This window comes from Gadus chalcogrammus, chromosome 18, assembly GCF_026213295.1.
Source record: "Gadus chalcogrammus isolate NIFS_2021 chromosome 18, NIFS_Gcha_1.0, whole genome shotgun sequence".
Taxonomy (NCBI): domain Eukaryota; kingdom Metazoa; phylum Chordata; class Actinopteri; order Gadiformes; family Gadidae; genus Gadus; species Gadus chalcogrammus.
Genome location: NC_079429.1, coordinates 17,841,454 through 17,857,756, shown reverse-complemented (window position 1 = coordinate 17,857,756; position 16,303 = coordinate 17,841,454). Strand labels below are relative to the sequence as shown.

The 16,303-nt window shown below is 46.1% G+C and overlaps 1 protein-coding gene across 1 annotated transcript; it reads right to left on the bottom strand.

Annotated features, from left to right (window-relative positions):
* Positions 1-1,705: 1,705 nt before the first annotated feature.
* Positions 1,706-3,199, bottom strand: LOC130371052 (piggyBac transposable element-derived protein 3-like). Its single transcript, XM_056576679.1, has one exon. It carries the CDS (start codon positions 3,197-3,199, stop codon positions 1,706-1,708), a length of 1,494 nt encoding a protein of 497 aa, XP_056432654.1.
* Positions 3,200-16,303: the final 13,104 nt, after the last annotated feature.

Below are 16,303 nucleotides of genomic sequence, written 5' to 3'. Positions count from 1 at the left end.
CTCCTCGTCATTTTGAGGTGACAAGCGGTAGTTATCAATCTATAGAACAAATCATGCTGTGTATGGGCATGCATGTGTGTCTTCGCTTATCGACCAACCTCCTAGGTCACACGCTGTCCCTGCTGCTGCCTCTGAACCGTGGTCCTCGACTGGGTACTCTGCAATCCTGTCTACCTCGACCCCCAGCACCATATTGCTACTGGTCTCCCTCGGAGTAACAAATGGGCCGAGGAAAGACAGGATTGCAGAGTACTTCCAATTCTTCAACGGACCTGCTGCTGACCCACTCCTCTTTCCTGCCTCCTCCCTGCGTTTCACCCTGAGGTATGTGTCCCTCAGGACCTTCCACCTTCGTCGGCATTCCTCCTCTTGACAAGAAAAAAGCCTGCGCTGTGTGTGTAATTCGAACTGAGCTGTTGAATGCTAACTGCTAGCTTGGTCCATTTGATAGCTGGAATAAAGTAACTTTTAAAGTAAAGTAAATTCAAAAAGACTTACCAGTTAGCCCGACCTCCTCGCTGACCTTCAGCCAAGCCTTGGCCTTGACCGTCCGGTCCCGGTAAATAGCCAAGGTTGTGTTAAAGATTGCCGGGTGTGCGGAGACGGCAATGATAATTTTCTCCTCCATTTTAGCGCTTTGTTTGCTTTGTTCTGGATCAGGTAGTGAACTCTAGGTCACTCCAAATGAGTAACCCTGATTGGCTGTTACGGCATGTCACTCAGTGGCAACGCCTCAGTGGCAACGCTGTTGAACGCTGATTGGCTGTCATCACGCGTTTGCTGCCGAAAAGTTGAAATATTTCAACTCAAGCAGCATTTGACGCGCCGCAAAATACGTGAACGCGCCCTGACGCGCCGCAAATCAAGTTTTGCTGCCCGTTTTCTCGGCAGCAAATGCTGCAGCAGCAAAGCAGCAACGCGTCTCTACATTCACTTTGAATGGGATCACGACGCGCGTCAACTTTTTGCATCTTTTGGTGTGAACGCAGGGTAACATATCTCATCACACTTTCATTGTGTGGTGGTCCAACAGCACAATTATTTTTGGGGCGAAAAATGCACATTCCTAGTTGAATACTAAGCTGGTTTGCAATTAAACATTAGAGAACAATGCAAAAGCTGGGAAACATTGGAAAACACAAGGACACATTACACTTTTGATATTCTTTATCTCAACACAACTGATCTCTGTGGTGGGGCAACAGCACCAATGCAACAGCACCATGCTCTTTGAGCATTAGATCCACTTTCCAATTGGAAAACAATGCAAACACAGTTGTACAACACATTGCAAAAGACACAAACACATTTCAACAACACAAAGCATCAGTGCAACAGCACCAATGCTTTTAGATCCACTTTACTTCTAGTGGTATGCTGCAAAGCATTCCTGGTTTGCAGACAAACACAGGAAAACATTGCATTTCTGACATTTCCATCTTGACACACCCTTCGGACAGAGGTTGCATCGCCCCCGCTTGTCACTGTGAAGTGGCCAATGTCCCATGTTGTCATAGCGCACATCTGGTTGGGGTTTTGGTCGTGAGGGTCGTGGGGTGTATTTTTCATTCTCTGGTGGGGGAGAGCTGAATGATGTTCGGCCAACTTTGGTTGCATACTTGTTGACTTTGATCAGACTGTGGGCGACTGCCAGGCGAAACCTTTTTAGACACAAGGGTTTCTCGTTCAGTAGGCCACAGTCCCTTTAGTAGACCAGCCAGGAATTGGCGATGCACAAGTCAAGGATGTATCCGAAGAGGGGAAAGTACCATCTCCTTGACTTGGCTGGGGTCTTGTACAGGTGCACAAGCATGTCGGACAGATCAATCCCTCCCATATGCTCATTGTAGGCAGGGATGAGTGACGGGCATGGGACAGCAATCTTTGCCTTAGACTCTTTGCTCCACCGTTTCACAGTTGAAAAAGGCATGATCCCACAGGCGTTGCTCAGAAGATTGACACATTTGTTGTCAAACCATTTGACTGCAACCACTCCGTCAGCAGACATGTAATCACATGCTCCACGTCCTCTCTTCATCAGCTCTTTGTCTGTCATCAAGGGAGCTCCACCAATACGGTTTGGTCGGACGGTGCCAATGCACTTGACACCCAGCAATGTGTGCAGGTCTCTGACCAAGTTAAAACTGGTGAAGTAGTTGTCACAGAAGACGACAGAAAGGCGTGGCTGTGCTATGGTCTTGCACAGCGTTGTCACTACTTTTGCTCCCAAAAGTAGCGTCTGCTCCTGCTCACTGAGGACAACATTGAAAAATGTGGATGCCCCTTGGTACATCAGCAGGTCGTGGATGATGCCAGATGAACTGGCTCGGCAGAACATCTTGAAGCCCCATTTATCTGGCTTGTTTGCAATATATTGGCGAAGACTGCCAGCCCTTGTGCCTTTATATGCGACCATGACTTCATCCACACTGTGTTTGTAAGTGGATGGAATCAGAAGGCATTGCTCTCGAAGCATATCAAAGAGGGGACGGATTTTGTAGAATCGGTCTGGACTCTGATTCCACTGATGATTGTCATTGAAATGAATGTACCTGCGTAAAAGCTGGAATCTCTTCTTTGGCATGATATCAGCTATCACCTCGAAACGTGACTCATAGTGCCAGTAGTCCTCCAGTGATGGGAAGGTAAAAACACCCATGAAGAGTAAGATTGCCAGGAAATCTTGCATCTCTTCAGGGCTTGTCTTGATGGGATCCCCCAACTCTTGGGCGGAGTAGAGATTGGTATGATGGCCAAAATGTTTTATCATCTCATCAGTGAAAAGCCTTTTGAAGGGTGTCTCTACAGCCTCAGGGGGTTCAAATCTTGAAACCGGAGCCTCAAATCCCTCAATGTCTTCATGCTTCCAGATGATCTCTTTTCCTTTGTTTGGACCTGAGGGGGAACTTGGGTCAGGGGTATCCCCCGTCTCCTCCAAGGAAACTGTTTTTAGGGCGCTCTTTCCTTTTCTGCTTTTTTTGAGAGGCGGCTGTGTAGTGGAGCTGCTTGTTGAGGGAGCCTCTTCTTCCAGGGATTCAAAAAGACTGTCACCAGCAACTTCTGCTGGTGGGGGATGATAATCCGGATCCTGTATTAGGTCATCATTATCACTCAGATCAGCATCCGAATCTTCAGGACGTTCTGGTACAAGGGCCAGGAGAGTGCGTTGTCTTGCACCGTAGAAACTCTTAGCATCCATCTAGTTTTTAAAAACAATTTAAAAAATGAAATAACAATTATTATTATAATTATAACACATTATTCTTCAATGGTATTCATTAGTATACCAGCATCTTTCATTTGGTTAAATTGGAAATAGTTGTGATAGTTAGAATTTTCCCGATTTCTTTTTAGATATTTACCACATTTATTTTGAAAACAACTCAGAAATTGTCAAAACTACATAATTAAGAAATTATTTCGGCACATTTATGTTGGAATAACATTCCATGTTTAGTATTTAAAGCAATAACAGATAAAAGGTTTTGATTTCATAGAACATTGTTCATTATAAATTAGATTAGCTTAATTTGTCTATGTCTACCATAAAGTGCCAAATCAACCGTTTGGTTGATGTAGTTTAGAAAAAAATATTTAACATGTAAAAGAGTTTATTTTGCGGAATAATTTAACAACATTCTGTTCAGTAAGCTTTCTTATACTATAATATGTTAAAAAAATGTACCTACCTTTCAAATTTTAACCAAAAGCCGTTCACATCGTGGGAGCTATTTTCTCGTTTGGGATTTCCTGTTTTGAGTGAGACTTAAAAGGCGTACTATTGGAAAAAACAGTGACATCTAGTGGCGGTCTTTGGGATAACATACCTCAACCGAATGGTAGAGATGACTCAATCAGGTTGAATTAAGTTAAACATTCCTATCAATAAGATATTGTGACGTAAAATTAGCTCTACCAAACGGTTGAGCAGGCAGTTAAAGGGTTAAGATGACTTAGACAAAACGGATCTCCCAAGCCGGTGGCAGCGGCTCGGGCGAGGCCATGGACAAACGGCCCTCTTCAGGGCCACCTGAGAGCACTCCTAGAGCTAGGCCCTTTTCAGGGACCCTATGCGCCTCCTGTCCCTCCTCCCTGGCACTGGGTGACGGGCACTTGGCGTGCTTTTGGTGCCTCGGCGCCGACCACGCCGCGGCTGCTATGGCGGCCCCCGTCTCCTGTGTCGCCTGCCGGGAGAAGAGGGGATCCTCTCCAGGCATCTCTTCTTTTGCACTTCGGTGGACCTCGCTCAGGCCATCGACCTGTTCAGGGCCGGGGCCCCTGACCTGGACGACGACGGCGGCATCATCGACGTCGACGATCTTGTTGGCCTTGGTTTCTGCCAAGCGGGCCCGTGAGCTAACCGCTCACCGTCTGTCAGCTCGAGTTGCTTGTTGCTAAACGAGGACAGCTCCTTTGCGTTGCTCAGACCTAATCCTCCGTTCCTCCCGAAGAACATTAATAGTTATTTTCGGTCTAGGGATATCGTGCTTAAGGCTTTTCACCCCCCGCCTCATTCTAGTGAGGCGGAGGCGGAGTTGCATCTCCTGTGCCCGGTGCGGGCATTGGCTATGTACGTGAATCGCTCAGCCGCGTTCCGCTCCACACAACAGTTGTTTGTGTGTTATAGTGACGCTAGCAGGGGCCGCGCTCTCTCTAAGCAGCGGTTTTCTCGCTGGATATGTGAGGGTGTTTGCTTAGCCTACTCTCGGCAGGGCTTGGCGCCACCGTTAGGCGTTACGCCTCGTTTCCACATACGTACATTCTCGTATGCGATCCAACCGTCTCCGACCGAAAGTCCATTCATTCCTATGTGATTCTCCGTAATGTCAGTTTTTCCTCCGAGACTCCTCCCCTCCGTAAAATTTCTGTCCGGTATGTCCGTAATATACGTTCAAAAAATTTTACTTTCACCGTCGTTTTACGGAGATACCGTATGAAAGTTTTTATGTTTTTCACAAAACATGTAAGTACCTGGCAGGCCAAACTCCTCACGATCTCTTTCCAAGCCTGGTTGGTTTTGTTTTTATCTCTGTATATGTCGATCCTCATGTTCCAAAGTACCGGTCTCCTAAAAACGGCTATTATCATACGCTCCCCCATCTTTTGTCCGTAAATAAATTCATGTCCGTACGTAAAACACTTGCGACTCCTTCCGTAAATTTACGGAAGCGCGGATACGAAAAACATACGTATGTGGAAACGAGGCGTTAAAGCTCACTCCACACAGAGCGTGGCCGCTTCAACGGCTCTACTCAAGGGCGTTTCGGTGGAAGACATCTGCGCGGCTGCGTCTTGGTCTTCCCCCAGCCCCTTTGTCCGTTTTTACATGTTAGACATGTCCAGGGGTTCACTCGGCAACTCTGTGCTGGAGTCCGGGATCCCTTTTACGGCTTAAGAAACATGTTCTTTAAAGCGTCATGGTTGGATTTCCTCTCGCCGGCTGGCGAGTTGGACTTGACTACCAGTCTTATGCTGCTATCCATTTGGATGGTACGCTGGTACGAACGACCAGCTTCAGCGAGGACGTGACGTATTTCCCTTGCTCCAGCCTTCCAGTTTGCCATTTGTGTCCGACGAGTTTGAAAAGAATGGACGCCAAAAGGAGAGCAGTTTTGTCGATCACACTGGATACTTTCCTAGAACAGGAAATCATGGCTGTGATTTTCCTGAAACAGTTCCAGAATCTCGTGGAAGAAGATAGAAGTAAACGCAAACGGTATGTCCTCATTTCAGTATGTTTACCCGTGTATAGACGTTTTTGCAGCGTTATAAAACGCTCGAAGGCTAGCAAACTAGCTGCCGGTGTGCTAAAAACAATAGCGACGTTGACTGTTGTGATACCGAAGTGTTGCTCTGTATTTCTATAATCTTCTATCAACTTCAGAATAAATGCATTTTAGAAGCTTAAGATAACGTTTGCCGAACGTGAATGTAACCTTACATCTACATGACAATACAATGAACACCCATATCTTGACTTTTTCTTTAGTTTATGTGGATTTGCAGTTAATGATGTAATGCAATAGAAACACAAAACAGAACATGATTGTGAATGAATTATTGTTATCTATATTGATAACAGTTTTCTCTCTTCCTCACACAGGGCTGTGGTTGAGGCTCTGTCTGTGCTGCGGCCCAGAGTGAACATTATCCTGAAGTCTGGCACAGTGGCAGAAAATGCTAGACATGGATGACCACACATTTGCCCGGCATTTCAGAATATCAAAAACCCGGTTTGCGGTCCTTAAAGGGTACCTACAGGAGGGTGGCCTGCAAAGTGACCACAACCATGGGCGGCCCCCCCTGCCTATTGCCAAGAAGGTACTCATGTTCCTGTGGTACATGGGCAACCAGAACTGCTTCCGGGAGATATCAGACAAGTCTAACGTCTCATCTTCATCAGCAAACCGCACCATACTCCAAGTGCTAACCATCATGTCCACCCTTGGCTGGGCTTTTGTCTCTTGGCCTAAAGGCTGTGAGAAGAGGGTGTCTGCCACCAGCTTCCAACGCACATGTGGCCTTGAGAGGGTCATTTGAGCGATTCACATTAGAATACAGTGTCCACGGGTCAGAGGAGTGGACTACATGAACAGGGAGTCCTTCTACTCTGTCCTCCTCCAGGGGATTGTGGATGCTGAAGGCCGATTCATCAATGTCTTCAGTGGAATGCCTGGCAAAGTGCATGATGCCCGGCTGCTGCGGTCCTCCTCATTTTTTGAAGAATGGCAGGAGAGGATGGGGGAGTACTGTCTGCTGGGGGATAGTGCATACATCGGTCAGGATTTTCCCTTCATCATCTCCCCCCGGCATGACAACGGGGCTCTTACTGATGCAGACCTTCGTCGCAACACCGACATCAGCCGGGGAAGAGTCATCATTGAGCAGGCATTTGGGAGAATGAAATGCAAGTGGAGACTTGCAGAACACATGCTCTGTCACTATTGCGAAGATCATCTTGGCTGCATGTTATCTTCACAACTTTGCCCAAGGTGCCTCGATAGGTTGTGATGAACACCCAGATGGATGTCCAAGAGAGGATGATGCCAACCAGTAGGAAGAGGTATTCAGGCAATTCTTGGCCAAAAAAAAAAGACTATTTCTGACTTCTATTATGTTCATTATTCATTACGTTCATTCATCTATTACGTTCACTATTCCTGTGTTTTGGAATAAAAGTGTTAAACCTTAAAAGTTATGCTTCTTCATCTGTAAACCAATTTATATAATGGGGGAAATGGAAAGGCTTGGGTAGAATAGTAATCATATTGTAGAACCAGATCAAAACATTTAAGTCAATGTGTGAAAGGGTTAGGGGTTAGGGTTCGGTTTTTATAACGACGTTCGGCTCTTGATGGTCATGGACCCTGGGTGCACTGGCACACCATCTCCCAATCCTTTCATATAATTTTCTTCGGTTATTTCTTTTTTTGTGTTATTTTTCTTTTTTTGATTTATATTTTTTTCTTTTTCATTTTTTTGTGTGTTCTTTTCTTTTTCTGTGAAGAATAAAAATAAAAAGATAAAAACAGAGGAAGGGAAGGAAGAGCAGGGGGACCAGCAGCTGGGGTCTGAGGAGGCGCGGAGCAGTCTATTTTGTACCCCCAGGGGGATCAAAGGGAGCAGGGTGCCGTCATCGCCAGAGTGCCCAGGGGGCCGGGGCCCCGAGAGACCTCCCATAATGGGGTAGTCGGCGCAGCAAACGGGTCGATAAAAACACTTCTAGTTAAAATGGTGCATGCTAATAATAAAAGTGGGGGATCCAAGGATCCTGCCCATCAACCTTTCGTATAAGTATATATGCAAGAATAAAAATAAAGGAAAGATAAATATATAGATATATAAATAAATACGCACTCATACGTACTAGTTCATTCACACTAATATTGTCATCAAATGGTGAAACATGCGCATAAATAAAAATATATATATATATGTAAAAGAAAAAAGGAGCAAGCTGCAGTATCGAGAGAATTCATTGGTGAACTGCAGGAGCCCTTTTAATAAATAAAACAATTCGCATGCACATATAAAACCATGGTAGGAACATATAAGACATAAATCAAACTTAATAAATAAAATAAATAAGATGAATAAATAGGATAAAAATAGATAAGTGAATAAATAACAGTAAAAGAGACATAATAAAACCATTCAAACATTCAGAACATCCTGTTGTGTGAGGGAGAAGACATAAAATATTATAAAAGAAAGCACACAGAAGGGGTAAAAACATGCAACACATTAAAACGCGCAGTCGACCCGATGCCGCGCAAGAAGAAAACCCAGGGAGGAATCCCGAGACAATCCAGTGCCCCCAGCACCGGACCAGCGCGGACCCTACTCCCTGATGTTAAGGCCCAAGGGGGTAACGGTCCTAAGTTTGGATATCCATCTGTGCTCCGCTGCCTTCCTCTGTCTGTCCGACCAGCACGCCTTCATCTCCAGCCCGGTGATGAATAATGAGGTAATGGGGTGTGTTTGGAAATGTTTGACTATTTGAGTGTTGAGTGTGCCTATGTGTATTGTATATAAATGTTGTTTTAGTCTGTTGAGTATGGTGTGCTTTGTTTCGCCGACATAGATGATGTGGCATTCGGAGCATGTAATGGCGTAAATGATGTTTTTGTCCAGGATGGTGAGTTTTTGTATGATAGGGCTGGAGGTGGAGGCGAGCTGGTTGCGGATGACCGCCAACTGCTGGAAATGGCCTCGGTGTTGAGAGGGGGCGCCTCCAGTGTCCGTGGAGAAGCGGGCCCGCACCAGGACATCCTGCAGGTTCCGGTTTTTCCTAAAAGCTGAGATGATTTTGTGATTTTGAAGTGCGGGAATGTTGTGTTGTGCGTGTGTGAATATGTGCTGATGAGGGGTATGATGCGTGTGTGTGGCTGGCGCCCCTGATCGTCTCCGCTCCTGATGGCAGGGGTCCCCTCAGGGAACCTGTTTGGGAAGACCACCTGACTCAGGGATCCAGGCACTCCTAGTGGAGGTGTCACGTTAAAATTGTACCGGGGGCGAAAATTGTACCGGCCTACGTCATCGTTTGTTTACATCCTGACAACCTGACAACCTGCCCTGCAACAGACGACGCGATGCAGAAAACATGTTTCCAAACGACGAAATAACATAATACAGATAGCGGATCGCTATCTGTATTATGATAGATAGCGATAACACTTGTTTTTACTTTATATTTGTATTGTATTTAATTGTTTAATCGAAACAATAAAAAAAAAATCCCGCGAGACGGGCGATCGCGTCAAATGACGCGTCAAATCACGTAGGAAGGTTCTTGAACATTCTAGACTATGAAACCTGCTTAAAACACTCAGTTTACTAGCTAAATTCGATTAAACAATTCAATACAATACAAATATAAAGTAAAAACAAGTGTTATCTAGCGATCCGTTATCTGTATTATGTTTCAAGAACCCTCCTACGTCATTTGACGCGATCGCCCGTTTTGCGGGCAAAACATTTGTCATTTGACGCGATCGCCCGTTTCGCGGGCAATTTTTTGTATTGTTTCGATTAAACAATTAAATACAATACAAATATAAAGTAAAAACAAGTGTTATCGCTATCTATCATAATACAGATAGCGATCCGCTATCTGTATTATGTTATTTCGTCGTTTGGAAACATGTTTTCTGCATTGCTTCGTCTGTTGCCGGGCAGGTTGTCAGGATGTAAACAAACGATGACGTAGGCCGGTACAATTTTCGCCCCCGGTACAATTTTAACGTGACAGAGGCCCCACCTCAGCCGGGCTGTGGAGGAAAGGGGCGGACACCAAGTCCGTCCCTCCAGTGTAAGTGAGCCGGCTGAGGTGAGGCATAGAAGAAGGGGACTGGTTAGGGTCAGGGAGATGGTGGGGGCCCACAGTGGAAGCCGCAGGCTGGTTAAAGTGAAACGGAGTGGGTGACGAGGGGTTATGGTGAGACGTGGTGATTGTGCGCTGACTAGAATGTAACGTGGTGGAGAAATGGCTAGGGTGAGACGAGGTGGGTGGTGAATGGTGGAGAGGAGACGGCGCGCGGAGGGTTAGTGGGTTAGGGTTAGGGTTAGGGCACGGGGTGGAGGGGTTAGGATTAGGGTTAGGGTGAGGGTTAGGGTCAGGGCAAGGAGAGGTAGGGTTAGGGTTAGGGTAAGGGGAGGCGGGGTTAGGTTTAGGGCAGGGGGAGGCGGGAGAGTCCAACACACTGGCAGCGCCCAGAGACGAGGACCCAGACGGGGAGGAGGATCCCGAGGGGGCCCGTCGCCCGAGCTCCGCCAATGTGCTGGACAAGATGGAACGCAAAAACCGCTTGGTGTACCCCCTGCCCCTCAGGACCCTGAAGAGGGTCCTGGTCGCCCCCCGCATGTCCGTCTCCTCTGTGCAGAGTCTGTGAAACCGGATGATTTGTGATTTAATAATACCCGCGAATGTGTGTTTGGGGTGATAACTACTTTTATGGAGGAGTGCGTGTGTGTCGGTGGGTTTGAAAAAAACTTTTGTATGAAGGACTGTTTGTGGTGCATTTGTGTGTGGGAAAAAGACAGTTGTATCTAAAAAATCTATGTGTTGTGCATGTTGTGTATATTTAACCTTAATTGTAGGGTGATGTGTATTGAATATGTGTATGAATTGTAGGAAGTGATCTAAACTATGTGGCCAGACCCCGAAGATGTCATCCAGGAACCGACAGTACACCTGTGGCAGCAATGGGCAAGACTGCAGAGCAGACTGTTCGAACCCAGCCATGTAGATGTTAGCATAGCTGGGTGCGAACTTCTTGCCCATTGCTGTCCCGTGCGTCTGGAGGTAATGCTTATCATTGAAGACAAAGTCATTCCTGCGCAGCTTTATTTCTAGGAGCTCCAACAGGTGACTGTCGGGCCTGTCGGGGTCTGGGTACCGGAGGAGTGCAGAGCGGACAGCCCGCAGGCCGCAATCTATGTCGATATTGGTGTATAAAGAATCTATATCAATTGAAAATAAAAACGCTTGTGTGGAAACCGGTGTGTTATTTAGTGTTTGGATGAAGTGGTAGGTATCTTTGATGTAGCTGGGGTGTTTCCGGGAGATGGGGTTGAGGTAGTATTCTATAAACTCAGCTGCTGCAGAGGACTCGCTACCACAATCGGAAATGATGGGCCGTCCCGGCGGCACTAAGAAGGGGACCGTCCAGGACTCAGGCGCCTTGTGGATCTTTGGCAGAAGGTAAAAGAGGCGTTCGCGTGGAGTGTCTGGACCATCTAAATATATTTTCTGTCTATGTGTAATGTATTTAAGTTTATGGAGGTCAGTAAATATATTCCGAATTTGATGTTGTGTGGCCAATTGGAGTGAATCCTGTATGGGTCTGTAATGTAATGTGTTCCCTAACTGTCTGTGTGCTTCTAAGAGGTATTGTTGTGTATCTAAGATGACTATTTTGGATCCTTTGTCTGCAGGTTTAATGACTATGTGTTTGTAATTACGCAGGTGTCTAAGTGCCATATATTCTTGTTCAGTAATGTTGGGTGTTTCTAAGGTGTTGGTTGAGTGGTTATGTGTGGCTATGTATTTATTGCAACGGAGGAGTGTGGTGAGGTTCCCCGACAAGACGCCCGGCGGTGGTTCCCAACTGGACGGTCCCTGAAATGGTGGAATGGGCCCACCGGGACGGTCATGGAAATGTTCTATTAATTTTAATGACCTGTTGTATTTATGGATATCCCTGAGGAATTCTAATTTGTCTGAGGTATGAGGGGTGGGGATGAAGCTGAGGCCCCTCTGCAGCAGCTGAGTCTCCATTTCTGACAGATGAAAGATGGTTGATAGATTTAAAATGTTAGATTCCTGGGGGCGGGGGTGTCCCTGTTGGGACTTAGCCCCCGCCCGAAGTTTAAATGAGACAGCCAGTGTTGTAATATGTGTGATGCAGTGTTGGTTGTCCAATGTATGTCGTCGTGAGCTGTGTAGAATTCGGAGTGGTGTATTTCAAATAGTGTATTGTATTTAGTAGTGATGAATGCATTAAGTTTTGTTAGTAGTGTCTGATGTGGTGCTGCTAAGTGTTTGGAGAAATTAATGATGGGGACATAGATTGTGGCCTGCGGGTATTTTTCTAAGGTTTTGCGGTGCAGTGCCTGGAGAGAGCCCGTTACCGACTCAAACAGGTTCTCCCTGTGGTTGATGCCCAGAGAGAGCACCACAATCTTGGTGTGTGCATTGGGGGGATTTTTATCTAGAATCTGTGTGATGTGTTGGAATTTGGCACCTGGATAACTGTCAATTTGGATATCTATGTGTGTGTGGGGAGGGATCCGACTCAGGTTTGAGTCACCGATGATCACTACGGGCTTGGTGGAACAAATAGTCCAATCCCTAACTTTATGCCCAGTAGGATCGTGTCTGTTTATTTTGAATGTCATCTTGTTCGGTCGAGGCTGCGTGCCGGTGGGTACACTCGGCCGCCTGCGCTCGGGAGTGATAGTGCGGGGACTTAACGTGGCCGAATTGAGGGCGTCATGGAATTCAAGCTGCAAAGTGCGCTGTGAGGGTGTGCTCGCGGACTGGACGGACCGCGGAAGAGACTCTATGTTGTTTGAGGTGTCCCATCATCATTTTGTTATGCTTAGCCACCTCATTGGGTCTCTCCGCTGTACCTGTGCCAGTCCGGTTCTGTGACTGGGGCCGCTGCTTGGTGGAATCTAAATGAGGGGGAGGAGGAACAGAGTGAGTGGGGGGTGGACTGATGTCTAATTCTATCGAGGGGGAGGCTAGGGTGACTATGTGGCTGAGATTATGTGTATTAATGTATGTGTGTGTAGGTGCCGGTGATGCTAACTCTGGGCTGGCAGTGGGAGAACGCTGTGAGGATAACGGGCTACGCAGTGAGTGAGTGACCGTATTGAGAACCTGGGCCTCCACGTGGACCGTTTTCCCTGCTGGGATATTTAAGGTGGGGAGCAATGGGAAGACCGGGGAGGTGGGCATGTTGTTGGGGGTAGTGGGAACAAGGGGTGGGAAGTCCTCCGTAGAGAGGATGTAATCTGGGTTAGGGTCCCCGATGGGTGGGGCCCCAACCCAGGCAGGGGGATGAGTAATGGATTGTGAAGGGGATAGAGGGGGTTGGGAGGAGGTGGAGGAGGAGTGGGAGCTGGTGTCTGGCGACCCCCGGTGGTAATGTAAGAGCACAGCAGGGGTCTAGCCCCGGCTGGGAGCGTCAGGGTGTTCGCCAGACGACTCCTTACTCGTGGGACCCTGGGGGGAAGGCCCGGTGGTGGGCTCCTCCTGGGGGGATTTGGGAGAAGGGGGACCTTTTGTAAAGGTCTCGGTGCGGAAGGAGGGGGAGGAGGGGGACGAGAGCGGAGGGGGGGAGGAAGCTGGTTATTGGGTGCTGTGGTGAGAGGGACCCGAGAAACCGGGTTCCTTGGCTGGGGATGCAATGGCTGGGTACGGGAGCTATGGAGGAGGGGGCGGGGGGTGATGAGAGGGATAGGGGGTCTAGGAGGTGGTGAGGAGAGGACAGGGGCGGCAGTAGTTAAAAGTGTGTGTGCCTGAGGGAGGGTGGTGGGCCGGAGCCGGTGTCTGTACCGGGTGCGAGCCCACTTCGCAGCCACGTCAAGAGCGCCCCCCTCAAAGGGGAAGCCTGTGGGAAGGAGGGTGGTTAAAAGTGTTTGGAAGTGTATTTGGAGGTCTTTCAGGTTACTCCTCAGCCATTCGTCTGTGTTCTCCTGAACTCTATAAGAGATTTGTGGGTTGGGGCAAGCAGGTTTAATAAATTCTGCTAGCTTTTTCACCTGTCTAAGCATCCCTGGTGGAGGAGTGTTGGTGGTGATGGCGTGTGTCATAATTGCCTCGTGATGTATTGCCTGTATTATTTTAAAGTATGTTTTGGTTATGAGAGTGAGTGGGGGTAGGGAGTGTGTGGGGGGAACCGGTTGTCTATGTATGGCTGCATGTGTGGAGTGCATGTGTGTGTGTGTGTGTGTGTGCGTGCGTGTGTGTGTGCCTGTGTCTCCATAGGAATGGGACAGGGGCACAAATCTGGAACCCTGCTGGTGCATAGTAACCAAACACAAATGGGGAAAGCCGGGCAAGAAGAGCCAGTAACAATAAAAAGGAAAAAAGACAATAAAATGATAAAACCAAGGATAAATAAAAGGAGATAAAACAAAGGTGGTGGATCTGTGGGGTATAAAAACAGGTTAATACCAGCGGGATGTAAAAACTGGGCTTACCCCAAAGCAAGCCAGGTTGTAACTCAAGAGTCCTTGGTGTGGATGGTTGTGGTGGAAATTTGGAAAGATTTCCACCAGGTAGTCCTTGGGGCCTTACAACTGAGGCCTAGTTGGGGCTCAGTTGAGGGCAGATGGTTAGCTCCTGGTTCTTCTGGTCCGAAAGGACTTCTTTGGTCTTGCTTAAACGTTTTAAAAGGTTTTTTCCTTAAAAATTGGTTGTTAAAAACCCCAGGTAAGCGCTTACCATAAAAAAGTAAAGGAATAAAAAGGAATAAAAGGAATAAAACAGCTCCGCCCGCCTGGGAGATTTGGGTTGGTCACTTTAGCTGGAGAAGCTATTAAAAAAGGAATAAAAGTAATAAAAAGTCCCGATGGCATGGAGGATTTGCCTATTGAAAGAACTCGGGATATTAAAAAGTGGGGTTAAAAAGGTAAAAAGGAAGGTACCTGACGTTTCGTTGTAGTCAACTTCTTCAGAGGCATTAAGGAGGCACATTTCATCAAGTGAAATGCATAGGTAATACAAAAAAGTTATCTTCAGAACACATTTAAATTGTAGATACTGCACTTTGAGTACTTTGTAGTACTCTAGTTGTTCGAGGTAATACAAAGGCAGAGTGCAGAATCTACAATTTTGGGTTCAAAGCTCATATCGTTGGTCTTTTCTTTTTCGATAATATTTTCCTTCCTATAAAGGTATCACCACTATTGTACCTGCAACAGGTTTGGCTGACCAGTATGAAAACTTTGAAGGCATTTTTCTCAGTTTCAATGTTGGCGTATGTCGTGTTCTTTTGGAAAAAGTCTAGAATTGACACATGATGAATGGCCTCCTTTATGGGCTGAACGCCTCCCTAGGCTCCGGATCCCTCCTTAGCGTGAGACAGAAGCCTCTTTGAATTGGCAAGGGCATGTGTCCTGTTGGTATGAATTTCTGAATTATGTTACACGTAGTTACTGCACTTTGCCTTTGTAGGGCAGTATACCAGAGGTCACTAAATGGCGTACTCCGGTCCGGATCCGGACCGAGTGCCGGTTCTTTCTGGACCGCGACACATTTAAAAAAATATATTGAGAAATTAATAATAATATTGACAGAGCGTATTTATCAACCGGCGCGGCTTTTTTGCAGCTTGTCCAGCTTCCGTATGTACGTCATGAGGTCATAGCGCTTCACGCTACTCAGCCAATAAAAAGCGATTGTTTAGAGTGCGTGGAAAGAGAGGCGGGTAATTGTGGAAAAGGCTCGCTAGAGAGAATCTTTAATAGGTCCATGGAGAGAAAGAGAGAGGATCAGAGAGAGGATCGAAGAGCTAGCAAAAGGAGAGATAACAGCATGTCGTTATAGTTGTTTTTGGCGGCCTGTTTTCATTTTAGTTTTAGTCTAGTCTTTGTGTCAAGCTTTCATTTTAGTTTTTATTAATTTTAGTCAAGTTCATACTCTTTTCAGTCTAGTCAAGTTTTAGTTGACTAAAAGTCTGAGCATTTTAGTCTTATTTTAGTCAGATTTATCCATCACTATTTTTGTCTAGTTTTAGTCATATACAATTTTATTTTAGTTTATTTTTAATAATGCAATTCTATTTAACTCAGTCAACATAGTATAAGTACCTAGTAGTATAGACAAACAAACATTTTTATTTAGCAAAACCCATTTCACAATTCAAACAAGGTAATCTTATTATAATGTTATTGTTAGCTTATAGACTCAAGAATACATCCATTCCAGACACGGAAGACGGCAAGACGCTCTGATTTGAATTTACAACATATTTATTTTCCCAACCAATCATGTTAAAAGTACACACACATAAATTTAAATAAAAAATAAAATAGCATCACATGACAATGGCAGAAAAAAAATTATGCATTGAAGTTTAACATAAAGAGAAACAAGGTGCTTGAAAAAATAGTGCAAATAAAATGTGTGTGTCTGTGACTTGTATTGCTTGTAAACTGAAGTCAGATTTTTCATCACAACAATTATTTACAGATAACAACACTACAAATGGTTTTGAACTTAGGCAGATGTAATAGGATGGGAAGCACTGGCTGCATACAGTGGAATTCGTTGAGAGAAAAGAACAAACAG

What these genes read in the sequence shown, in the direction of transcription:
- LOC130371052 (XM_056576679.1), bottom strand. Translation starts at nt 3,199, where the DNA reads ATGGATGCTAAGAGTTTCTACGGTGCAAGACAACGCACTCTCCTGGCC.